We start from the raw sequence: 13,763 nt of genomic DNA on the forward strand, positions 1-13,763 counted from the left end.
CTGTACCAATTTTCTTCACCATTACCAGTATTTAAAAGTTTATTCTGTTTCTACCCGTTTTCTCAGAAGTATGCCCTAAGTTAACCATCACCTGGGGATATTATTTGATGCTTTTCTTCCCATGAAGGTGTTAATGATTGAATCCAAGAAGAACTCTTCAGTGAATTTTAAATGAGAGAGTCTGGCTCTGTGGAAGACATTTTGGGGGTAACTGGGCCTCCTGAGCAACCTCAGATCACAACATGGAAACACTCTCCCTCTTTGAGTACAGTACGTCCCACCTTTGGGATCACAAAATTGGAAAAATGAGTTCCCCACATCAAAAAGCCCACGAACGTGGATTCTACTGATAAATTTCTGCACACAGCTCCTCATTGTTTCCTATCTAGTCAGACTGTGGCCTTACTCAATACAATTTAGTTCTGCTGTGATAGCAGAACTCTTAACGTAGACAGATTTTAGCAAAGCAAATAGTTTCAGATTTGGATGTAGACATGTGGCATATGGAATTAAGAGGCAAGTCAGCGACAGTGCAAGAAACATGGTTCAAAGGGTTTTAAAATACAGCACTCTGTAGGGGGAAAATAAATGGAAAATTTTCAGATGTGATTTTTGAATAATCTAGCCATTATTAGAAGTTTGTGGTTTTTACAAGAAATACTTGAAAATGTATGTTCATTAGATTCATTTTATAACAAAAAGAATCCCTGTTGAGATTTTCAGAAGCAAAAAATGTTCTATTTAGCTATTTTTCTAGCTTTAACACTTCCAGAAATTATTATGATTATCTTTCTGTATTAAAAAGAACAAAACATTGTGAACGGACGTCAACTAAGTAATTGTAATGCAAAGTGATTTCTTGGTATTTAAAAAACGTTTCACACTTATGTGAGAATATATGTATATTTCATACACATAATTGCTGAAATACGGTGATGAAAATAGTTTAGAATATTTTAGAATCACAAATAGATTGTTGTAAAAATTACTAGGAACTGCAGGAAACTTGAAAATCTATTTGTGCAGATGCATGCATAACTAATTGAATGACATGCGCACATCTATACAAATAATTATATAATTTAGTTCCTTTTTTTTTTTTTTTTTTGGTTCAGCCAGATTCTCTGGATCACAAGAGGTCCATGAGGTAATAATTGGGATATTCCAGTTATTTTAAATATTTCAAAGACATTATGGTAATTGTAAATTTAGCCATGGTGTGATTCCCAGACTAATCAAACTTTTTAGCTTTTGAATAGAATGACATCAGTTTAGTCTGGAAATACTGGTTGCCTTGGGCTGACTAGCGATTCTGATAGACCTCTGACTCTAAGTTTTTGATCAAAATAGGAGAGCGCACTAATAATTAGGCCTCAGACAGAGCTTTGAGTTCATGACCTGAAGTCAGAAAGAGACCTGGGTTCTAATCTTAGCCTCAGCCCTCACTAGCTGTTCTATCTCAGACAAATTACTTTATGTCTGTAACACAGAGTTTAAGCTTCCTCACTTAAAAAAAAAAAAAGATTTTTAAAATTTATTTATTTATTAGAGAGAGAGAGAGAGAGAGAGAGCATGAGGCAGTGGGGCAGAGGGAGAAACAGACTCCCCATTGAGGGATCCCAACATGGGGCTCGATCCTAGGACCCCAGGATCATGACCTCAGCTTAAGGCAGACAGTTAACTGATTGAGTCACCCAGGCCCCCAGCTTCTTCACTTTTAAAATGGGAAACAATGTCTGCCCCATACCGTTGTTATAAGCAATAAATAAACCACCACAAGTAGAACGCCTAGCACAGGGCAAAGTACCTTGATAAATTGTAGCTATTAAGATTCTTGTTATTACAGAACAGAATTGGTCTATAAAATCTTTCAAAATAAGGGATCTAGGAGAAAAATAAATGAAATAGACCATTGGTAATAAAGCGAGTTTACTTAATATTGTTTAAAAGTGATATTTCTAAATCAGCTTTCAGTACTCAGATGTATGATCTCAAGAGCACGCATCCGATATATTATTGTTAAATAATATTTTGTCCAAAGTATGCTTAAGTAAAAATTATGATTTCCCGACTGGGTTGCCAAATGCTGCCTAACTATTCGCTGGCATATTTACTCCTACAGTGGCTAATGCAACCAGTCAGGGCAAGAACAAACTCGTCGAAGGCAAACCTCCACAGTTGTTAAGAACTATAACCCAGCACGGGCTATTTGTGGTCCAGATAACCTGTTTTTAAGAGATGTTGGATAATGAAATGAAGCTCGACCTCGTGGTTATTGTGAACAGATAAATGTCCAAATCCTTCAGCTTCTGCCAAGCTGCTCGGATCACTTAAAGCTGGGGAAAAGATCAAAAGAGCCAGAAATTGCCATTGTGATAAAAGAACCAAGAATTCCAAGAACACTGATATTTAACAGGAAGGTGCCCTGTTTAATTGCAGGGTTGCGTCACAGCCATGGCTGGCGGGTCTCCAGTGAGAGGGTCCTCGGTGGTGTGCTCTGTCCACACGGGAGGTTCTGATATGCCCGGAAGCCTGGAATATCGAGGTGGAGCTGAAGATATAACCTGAATAATAATTCCTCATATTTTATGGTTCTAAGAGTTCTATTTTACATAAATTACATCATTAGATTTTCATAGCAACTGTTTGAAGGGGAGAGGGCCAGATGTCATGATTCCAATCTTACAAGGGAAGAAAAGGGTTTGTTATGGTTACGTGGTTTAGCAGGCACTCAGGTAACAGGAGACAAAACCAGGATTAGGTCCTCCATCTCCTGACCTCACGTGGCCTTCTTTCTGTTTGACCACACTGTGTTTTCTTTTTTTTTTTTTTAAGATTTTATTTATTTATTTGACAGAGATCGCAAGTAGGCAGAGGGGCACGCAGAGAGAGAGGGGCAAGCAGGCTCCCCACTTAGCAGAGAGCCCGACGCAGGACTCGATCCCATGACCGGAGCCGAAGGCAGAGGTTTAACCCACTGAGCCTCCCTGGCCCCCCCGACCACACTGGTTTTTGTGTGTGGCAATTTATTAGAATGTCATCTGCCAAAAAGCTTTGCATTAATAAAGTAGACGTAAAATGTGAAAAATAGTCCTTATGTTATTATGTTATCTATATTTGCCATTTGTTGCTAAGCTTTTTTTGTTTTTTGTTTTTTTTTTTTCCCTCCTATTCGTGTCTGATTTCTTAAGAAGCCAGATGGGGTTTTGAAAGCTACTTTCTTTTTTCTCTCATTAGGCTCCAATTATGAAAGATGTGATTTCGAGAATGGGCTCTGTCGTATGACACGAGATCAGAGTCTGCAGGTTGGTTGGACAAGGAGAAATGGGATGACTGGTGTCTCACCTCCATTTTATGATCACAATGGTGATACGTCTGGTAAACACTTTGAATTTCTTTCTCTCTTTTTCTTTCCTGTCAAGTGGTTGATTATGGCAGTAGAATTTTGGCTGATATTTGGAAATCAATTATTATAATGCCCAATTTTATGCCTTCTTTAATCATTTTCAGGATGTTTATGATATAAAATATCACATTGGAGTCTCATAGTTGCATTCTTGGGATCCTGACAGTCTATCTATAGAATGATTGGATTTTCTAGCTGTTTTGACTCCTTATAGAAAATGGAAAATTTATTATTATTTTTTAAGATTTATTTATTCATTTATTTGACAGAGATCACAAGTAGGCAGAGAGGCACGCAGAGAGAGAGGGAGAAGCAGGCTCCCCACTTAGCAGAGAGCCTGACACAGGACTCGATCCCAGGACCCTGGGATCATGGCCTGAGCCAGAGGCAGAGGCTTTAACCCACTGAGCCACCCAGGCACCCTGGAAAATGGAAAATGTAACATGATAATGCTACACAGATTAATTCATCAAATTACGTTGCTGTTGGCTATACTGATTTCAGCTCTAACAACACTTGTTTTCTTAGGCTATCTAGGAAGCTCTAATGGACCTCTCAGCCTTTGAGGTGGCTCTGAAGCCAATTATTTATTGATTTCTTTACTTGATAACCAATGAACTTCATTCATTCACCATTTTGTACCAGGTGATTAAGATATTTTAGTGAGCAAAAAATCAACTCTTTACCTTTCCTCCTCTGATGGGCTTACACATCACGTGAAAAGAGGTAGTATATTGTGCAGCATAACTAATTGAAGGCTGGAGTTTTCTTTTTTATAAAAGTGATGCTTCTCTCAAATAAAAACAGCCTAATTTAAAATGCGAGTATTTTCCCTAGAGATAATTGAAAGCAAGCCGATGTTCAGGTATCAGGTGTTAATTGTTTAGAAATGTTTGCATAAATACTTCATATGTAAATTAGAATCTTAGCTCCATCATTTCCTAGCTGTATGGTCTTGAGCAATTTATTTATTTTTTTTAAGATTTTATTTATTTGACAGAGATCACAAGGAGGCAGAGAGGCAGGCAGAGAGAGAGAGAGAGAGAGAGAGAGAGGAAGAAGCAGGCTCCCTGCTGAGGGGAGCAGGGTGGGGTGGGGGGTGGGGGATGTGGCTGGATCCCAGGACCGCAGGGATCATGACCTGAGCCGAAGGTTAGAGGCTTTAACCCACTGAGCCACCCAGGCGCCCTGCAATTTACTTTTTTTAAGCCATGATCTTCTCAACTCTGAGGGGGGAATGATGATACTTAATTCATAGGTAGTTGATGTAAGAGCTAAATGAGATATTGTGGGTATAACTTGCCATAAAACATCTGACATTCAAGGAAAGTTGATATTTAGTACATTTCTGGATAATTTTGGTGTTCCTGACTCTAACTTCTAGGTAAGTGAACTGCAGTTTGTTATTTTGCTTGGCTTTGACGGCAAAAAAACTTCTTAAAAGGACTTTTTGACAATTGTTAGGAATAAGCCAACCTTATCACAAACAAGGGATCAGCTTTTCAAGCAGGACCAATGACTTGCTGCAACACAGAAAATTTCTATGTGTGCAGTTACGCTACATGGTGATGATATTGAATCTGGTTCCCAACTTTTAGTTATTACAATACCTTGCAAATTGTTTGATTCTATATATATCTCTCCTTTAGGACCTCCCCACTGCTTCTTTCTTTTACTTAAAAACTTTCACAGCAGCCATTTACTTATCCTAGGCTTCGTCTTGGGCAGAATACCTGAAATTTTCTCCTTTTGTTGCATGTGGCTCTTTTTCTGTTCCGCCTGTATGCCCCCTCATCTTCAAGTTAGACAACCAGACTCTCATTGTGCTTCCTGCTTCCCACTCTCCTTTCCTTCTTCCTCTTCTCTCTCTTTCCTTTCTTTCTTCCTACTCTTTTCTCATTTTGTCATGCTGATTTTTTTTGATAGCTGGTCAATAAATAAATGGGAGCAATTATATCAAAATTGAGATGTTTTATAGGCAGATAGCACTGTAGCTGCATCACTTGCTTTGTGTTCCCATCTCTGAAGTCAAACTAGATGGGTTTGAACCCTGGCACGTCAACCTGCTAGTTCCGTGGTCTCAGTTTCCTCATCTGTAAAGTGGGAATAATAATAAGACTGGCTTCATAGGGAGAACAGGGCAAAATATTGTCTGGCATAATTATTGAAGGCTGGTGATTTTAATAATAGAGATGCATCTCTTGTAACTACAATTAAATGTTTAAATATGAGTCTTTCCCTAGATATAATTTTAAATAGGCAAATGTTTCGCCTTTAGATATTAGCTGTGAAAATGTTTATAGAAAAATCATCTTGTTGGAATCTTGTCTCCATTCAAAAATCCTTATTTCATGAGTATTAATAAAATTTTTGATTAACTTACTCTTGAAATAATTTGCTAGTGCTCCAACATAATATTTTCCATCATGTAATCAATGCCTTGAGAAGTTTTCAGAGCTAAGTTTGAAAATCTAAGAACATTAAAAACATGACTGTGTCAATATTTGAAGTCTACTAAAGCTTGGAGCAGAGTGATTAAAATATAATACTGATTTTTAAGAAGTATATAATATTACATTGAGATGAAATGATATTCCTACACTGCAAATACATCTTTGCAACAATGGTAAAACTTTATATTTTAAAAAAGAATGGAATATGAGTTTTTCTTGTAACTCTTATCAGACTACCAAGTTTTAAATAATTCTAGAGCTCAGGTGATACTAAAGAAGATATGTGAGGCTTTAGAATATGTAATTTACTATAAATGTAAAATGTATAGATTATCAAATATAAAAAATAATGTATTTGAAAAGTTAATATTTTCTTCTGTATTTCCATCTTATTTTTCTTATTTGGTATTTAAAATCAGGTTTGAAAAGAGGTATTAGAACTCTTGTGTTTTTTTTTTTTTAAGATTTTATTTATTTATTTATTTATTTGACAGAGAGAAAGAGATCACAAGTCGGCAGAGAGGCAGGCAGAGAGAGACGGAGAAGCAGGCTCCCCGCAGATCAGAGAGCCCGATTCGGGGCTCGATCCCAGGACCCTGAGATCATGACCTGAGCCAAAGGCAGAGGCTTTAACCCACTGAGCCACCCAGGTGCCCCAGAACTCTTGTTATTTTGACCAGTTATTGAATTAGATCTAAAATCTATGTATTATCCTATGACAAACACAAATTATTAAACATCATCCAATCTTTTAATTTTATTCTAGAAAGTGTGATAGTTTTAGCCTAGGACTGAAGGCCTTTCACTGTTCTCTATGGCCACACCTGCATGACCCATTGCTGGGGCATTTCTTTGGTTGTATGGGATTGCTGGGTAGGACATAATAGCTTTGAAAGTTTCATTTACAGTATTTCTTCTAAAATCTAAAAAGATTTTACTTATTTATTTGAGAGAGACAGATTGCAGGGAGAGAGAGAGAGAGCATGAACCAGTGGTGAGGGAGGGAGGAACAAAGCCAGAGGGAGAAGCAGGCTCCCCACTGAGCAGGGACCCCCCACGGGGGCCTGATTGCAGGACCTTGGGATCATGATCTGAGCCGAAGGCAAACACTTAACTGACTAAGCACTGTGTTTCTAAATTCATGGTCATATTAACTCTATTTTGTCAAGTAAACATAAGCTAGATCTATGTGCCCATTTATTTTTTATTTGCATAGTTCCACTCTGCTCCAGCTTATTATGGACTTTTCAAGCATATGAAAAGTTTCAAAGCATATGTACGGTGAATAGCCATATACCCACCACTTAGATATTCAACTGAAATTACTATATTTGTTTTATCAGATACCTATCCATCTACTGACCCCTTTCTCCATATATCAATCCATCATATTTTCAATGCATTCCAAAGAAGTGGCAGGAATCATTTTACCCCAAATATGTTAGCATGGTATCATCTAGACACAGGGGCTATGGGTCATTTTCCTGTTTTTGTAAATAAAGTTTTATTGCCACACAGCCCCACCTACTTATTCACAAAGTGCCTGTGTCTGCTTTTGTGCTACAGCCTTTCAGTTGAGTGTTTGTTACAGACCGTATGGGCCACCGTATGGACCGTATGGAACCTAAACTGTTTGGCCTTTTAAGAAAAAGTGTGTTTGCCCCTTTAGAATTCAATATTCATTACAATTATTATTTTTTTAAATTTTGAGGTAAAGTCTGAGTTACATGAACACACCAATCATAAGTGTACTATTTGATAAGTTCTGATAAATGCATTCACCTGTGCAACCTGAACATTATCTAGAACAAAATCTAGAACATTATCCCCACTCCAGAGAGTTCGCTCTAGAACAAAATCTAGAGCATCATCTTCACTCCAGAGAGTTCGCTCTAGAACAAAATCTAGAACATTATCTTCACTTCAGAGAGTTCTCTCTAGAACAAAATCTAGAGCATCTTCACTCCAGAGAGTTCACTCTAGAACAAAATCTAGAACATTATCTTCACTCCAGAGAGTTCACTCACACAACTTCCTAATCCATTCCTGCTCCCACCCTCCACTCCCAAGAGAATCACCATTTCAATTTCTTCCTCCTTGGGTTTGTCTTGCCTGTTCTCAAACTTCATGTACATGAACACATACAGTATATACGCTTGGTGCAAGGCTTTGTTCACTTAGCATAATGCTACAGACTCTTCCATGTTGTCGCATGTATCATGAGTTCTTTCCTTTTTATTGCTAAGTAGTGTAGAATTGGATGAGTTTACCCATCCATTCTCCTATTGATGGATACCTGTGTTTTTTTCCTGTTATGGAATTTCATGAAGAAAACTGCTATAAACATTCCTATATAAATAAATCTTTTTGCCCTGAGATGCTGTGTCAATGAATGTCCAGTTTTATGAGAATTGCCAGAGCTTTTTCTCAGATGTCTATAATTTGTGTTGTTTAAGTAGAGGCTTAACTTGTTTAGACTCAAATGGAAAACTATTTTGTTTGTTGTGGGCAGAAGTTCAGGTGTCGATTCAGTTCTTTTAAACTTTACTAGAAGTGCCCCTTGCCTGCACATGCATGTTTTAATTTTAGCCCGAGATCTGGGTGGTTTATTTATGGAACATAAGCCACCTCTTCTTCTGGCTCTCTTCTTTCAGAATTCTTCCCTTTACTTAGGGTGGACCTGGCTCTGTCCTAGCTCCTTTTCTTTGATTCTTCTGGCCAAGGAGACAGCAGCTTTTCTATCAGAATTTTAGTCACACACGACAGCTACAACCACAGCCTAACCTCGGGCCAAAGCCTGTAGGAATCTAACGCGTTGTGATCCCTTTCTCCAAGTTTCTGTTCGCATGAAAATATGCCTCTTTAGTTTACCTTTAACTCCTCCTGAGGTCTTAACTTTTAGGTCTTTCTGTATGAGTATTATATTTATCACTGGGCGTTCCCATACCAGAATGCCCTACACTGTTCCAAGCTGCCCTTTGTGACGGGCACTAGGAACCATAATGCATTTCTAGATACTTGGCAAGGTACATGATTTAGACAGTGAGTTGTATTATTTTACTAACAACAAACAGCAGAAGAGGGCACCTGGGTGGCTCAGTCATTAAGCATCTGCCTTTGGCTCAGGTCATGATCCCAGGATCCTGGGATCGAGCCCTGCATTGGGCTCCCTACTCAGTGGGAAGTCTGCTTCTCCCTCTCCCACTCCCCCCTGCTTGTGTTCCCTCTTTTACTGTGTCTCTCTCTATCAAATAAATAAATAAAATCTTAAAAAAAAAAACAGCAAAAGACAAAAGGTGGGGAAAAAAAGAATCTCATACTCACTTTCTAGATTTTGTTTTTGCAGCCTTTATAGTCTTAGTATCTATTTTGATATCAGTAAAAAATTAATGTTCATTTATTCTTCTATATTTTTATTATTTCAGAAGTTTCTTCTTGAGCATTTACATTGCTTCATATATTATTATAGGATCTAGAGATATTAGAGTGAAGAACAAAGTTCGTGTACCCAGGGAATTCACCATCTAGTGATGGAGACATAAACCTTATACCTTTTTTATTCTATGAATCTGCATATTTTTTCCTTCAAGGACCAGAGAGTAAATAATTTTAGCTTTTTAGATCACATAGTTTATGTCCCTGCTACTCAACCCTGCCATTATGCTGTAGAAGTAGTCATAGACAATACATGAAGATTGAGCATGGCTATGTTACAATAAAACTTTATTAATGGACTCTAGAATTTATAATTCATATAATTTTCACATGTCAACAAATATTATTCTTTTGAAATTTTCAGCCATTTACACATGTAAAAACCCTCAGTTCTCAGGCCATACAAAATCAGGTGGCAGGTTGGATTTGTCTATGAGCCATGGTTTGCGGTCTCAGGTCTGTTCAATAAACATTAATTGAGCATTTTTGCTTCTGACAATATGCACTGTTGGGGGTACATGAGTAAAGGATCAAATTCCTCTTCCAAGACCTAACAGATAAGTTATCTTGATTTTAGTGGTTAGTGGTCACTTTTGTAGCAAACATAGGTCAGTATACCTGATGTATGCACTGATTCTGTGTAAAAATCAGCTTTATCATGCTGTTACTTCAACATCCATCTGAATTTTCTTTTTTTTTTAAAAATATTTTATTTATTTATTTATTTGACAGATCACAAGTAGGCAGAGAGGCAGGCAGAGAGAGAGGAGGAAGCAGGCTCCCCATCGAGCAGAGAGCCTGATGGAGAGCTCGATCCCAGGACCCTGGGATCATGACCTGAGCTAAAGGCAGAGGCTTGAATCCACTGAGCCACCCAGGTGCCCCTCCATCTGAACTTTCAATGAAGGAAAAGACTATGATAGTAGGTCAACTTGGGTCTTACAATAAAAATACAGGTAGGCAAGGTTTGTATTTGTGAAATGAAATTCAGTATATTGTCCCATTTGTGCCATTTTCAATACTTTAGTAAAAAAATAATTAAATGTGAAAATTTTCTTTTATATATTTACATGCATGTGTTTATATATGGTGGCGACAATTGTGAATTTCAGTTCAAAAGCTTTTATTAACCCCAATGTGTGTAAGGCATCACAATGTGTGCTATGAATATAATAAAGACTGATATATGCTGCATATGATATGATAGGATCTCTTTGAAAAGCACGCTTGACAATAACACAATGAATTATAATATGTGGAAATTTTTTAAAGTCCTATGACATTAGTCAGAGCATACTGCTCTGTGGATATAGGCAAATTCTGACACCAGAAGAAGCCCACTCCAGATGGTAACTGATGTCATCACTTTGAGACAAGACTTGAGAATGGACTTGAAAGATGAATAGTATTTCAATGGGCAGGGAAGTGAGAGACATGATATTTGAGACTGAAAGAACCACATAAGTACGCTGTAGAGATACTTGGTATGCTCAGACAGTGAAATAACAGTCTGCTCTGAGGATATTGTCTTTGGAAATGAAGATTAGGCCAAATGTGTCTTTGGGAATGTCAAGATTTATGTCAGCCAAAGGTTACTGATTTTATTCATCAGGACCATTGCCTTCTCTCTTTTCCCTCCTCCTTCTGCAGAAAACACATGTGACAAATTCTCATGGTGAAAATGTTCAACATATGAGCCACAAAGGGAACATGCGTACCTGACAAAAAGCCCTCACCTAACATCATGCCTGATGGTAGAAGACTGAAAATGCCCCTCAGAGGAATAAGACAAGGATATCTGTTATTACTACTTTTATTCAAAATTGTGCTGGAGTTTCTGGCTAGGCAGTTAGATAAGGAAAAGAAATGAAAAGCATCCAGAATGGAAACAGAAAGTAAAACTGTCTCTACTTGCAAATGACGTGATCTTATATAGAGAGGGTCCTATGGAGACTCCTACCTCTGTCCAACCAGGCGGGAGAAATGAGAGATGTTGACAGATGTATCGCAGTGGCTTAAATGTTACACAAAGAATTTCAAAGGCTTGCATATTTGATACTTAATGATTCATTCTGTCTCAAGTAGTATTTTGCAGAGAGCTTTATTTCTTCTACAAATTCTTTGTCAAGCTAATAATATCAAGATCCATAATGTGTGCCGCATGTTATGTGCATTTTAAATTCGTGAGCTACATGAAGTTTTCATAATTCCTGAACAAAACTGATGCCTATTTCTCATTAGATAATACGATATCTGTTTATTTTCCCATTTCTTTTATTTCAAATTCAGAGTAATACATCAATCAGGGAATCATAGTTGACAACTTAGATGACTATTTGACTTAACTGATATGACATCAATGAAAATTTTCCATATAACAAAAGTAGTCAAGCTGTTAAATATTTTAAAGTAAATATTATTATTCCACAGATTTGAGCTTAATAATACATTCTGTAATTTCTCTGTAGAAATACAGAAATTTATTATTCCATGGGTTTGAGCTAAATAATAATAAATTCTGTAATTTCTCTGTAGAAATACAGAAATTTTTCATAGGTCATTTGTTTTTTTTTTTTGGCATGAATTTTATTCTTTACAGGCAGATGGCTTATTTCTTTGTGAAATTTTTATGGGTATATATTCTTCAAATTAATTCAGCCACAAGTTAAAAAAACCCATACCCCCCCCCGAAATACATAAAGTCAAATAATAGTGTATTAAAATAAATATGATACAAATTTCAAAGAACATATTTTTTGTTTAAAAGAATATATCTTTGGAACTATAGCCAGATAACCAGTAGACTGAGATTCTGCCAAGTGAAAGCGGGCAGGGAATTTTACCAATTAAAGCCCTTGGAAAGGACCCAGTGGATTTCAGTTCTTTGCAAATGAAGTCTGGCAACCTGATGAGAAGATACATTGATTCAGTGTGTGCTACAACCGAATTAGTCAAGGAAGGATTTACAAGGACTCAACTAGTTTAAGTTCATAGACTAGTCAGCACTTTTAACATGTAGCAAGTAGAACGAGAGAACCAAACTAATGCCTATCTAATTGTGGTAGGCAGAATTCTAAAGAGGTCCCCTGCCCACGTATCCTAAGATTCCCATCCCCTGGTTATTCAATCAAAACAAATCTAGGTGCTGTTGTAAGAGGACTTTATAGATGTACTATGGTTATGAATCAGTTGACCTTACAATAAATTGAACCTGGGCTGTTGAAGTGAGCCCAGTGTAATCACATGGTTCCTTAGGACCCTCTCTATATAAGATCATGTCATTTGCAAGTAGAGATAGTTTTACTTTCTGTTTCCATTCTGGATGCTTTTTATTTCTTTTCCTTATCTAACTGTCTGGCCAGAAACTCAAGTGCAATTTTGAGTAGAAGTGGTAATAACAGATATCCTTGTCTTATTCCGATGAGGGGCATTTTCAATTTTTTACCATCAGCCATGATGTTAGGTAAGGGTTTTTCGTAGATGTCATTTGTCAGGTATGCATGTTCCCTCCTGTGGCTCATCTGTTGAATATTTATGTCATGAGAATTTGTCTCATGTGTTTTCTGTGTTGATTGAGATGATCATGAGATTTTGGACTTTACTTGATCAATATGGCATTTTGTAATGATTGGTTTTCATACATTGAACTAACTTTGCATTCCTGAGATAAATCCTACTTCGTGGTGAATAATCCTTTTTATATCTTGCTTGATGAGACTTTCTTGTATTTTGTTTAGGGTTTTCACATTTATATTAGTCTGAGATACTGATCTATACTTTTCTTATCATTTGGTTTGTCTGGTTTTGATATCAAGGTGACAATGCCTCACAGAATGAATTGAGAAGTATTCTCTCCTTTTGAACTTTGTGCAAGAGTTTGTGAAGTACTGATTTTAATTCCTGTTGGAATGTTTATAGAATTCACTGGTTAATCCTTCTGTGACTGAGAATTTCTTTGTGGAAAGCTTTTTGATGATAGATTCATTCTCTTTACTTATTATAATTTTACTTATTATAATTTATTCAGATTTTGTATTTCTTCTTAAGTGAGTTTTGGTCCTGAGTCAATGTTTGTGTCTCTCTAGGAACTTGTCATATCATCTATATTATCCAATTTGTTAGCTTGAAATTGTTGATAATATCACCCTATAGTTTTTTTATTTCTATAAGGTTGGTGGTTCCAACCCTGTTTAACTCTTCATTTAGCAAACTGAGTCTTTTTTACCACCTATTAATCAGTTTAGTTCAAGATTTGTTAATTTTGTTGATCTTTCCAAGAACCAACTTCTGGTTTCTTTATTTCGTTTCTGTTATTTTTTTATTTCATTTATCTCTGCTCTAATATCAAATTAAACTTTGGCTCATTTGGGGTTTAGTCTGCTTTTCTTTTAAGCTTCGTAAGGTGGAAGATTAGTCTGTGATTTAAAAGTTTTCTTTTTTTCAATTTAGAAATTTGCAGCTACCAATTT

The 13,763-nt window shown here is 36.8% G+C and overlaps 1 protein-coding gene across 1 annotated transcript in view; it reads left to right on the forward strand.

Annotated features, from left to right (window-relative positions):
- The window catches only part of MALRD1 (MAM and LDL receptor class A domain containing 1), an 838,152-nt gene that overhangs the window by 77,362 nt on the left and 747,027 nt on the right, over positions 1 to 13,763 (forward strand). The window contains exon 4 of the mRNA XM_044228594.1: positions 3,238 to 3,378. Within this exon, the coding sequence (XP_044084529.1) occupies positions 3,238 to 3,378 (141 nt within the window). The remainder of the gene's footprint in view (positions 1 to 3,237; positions 3,379 to 13,763) is intronic.

Source organism: Neovison vison, chromosome 12, assembly GCF_020171115.1.
Source record: "Neovison vison isolate M4711 chromosome 12, ASM_NN_V1, whole genome shotgun sequence".
Classification (NCBI taxonomy): domain Eukaryota; kingdom Metazoa; phylum Chordata; class Mammalia; order Carnivora; family Mustelidae; genus Neogale; species Neogale vison.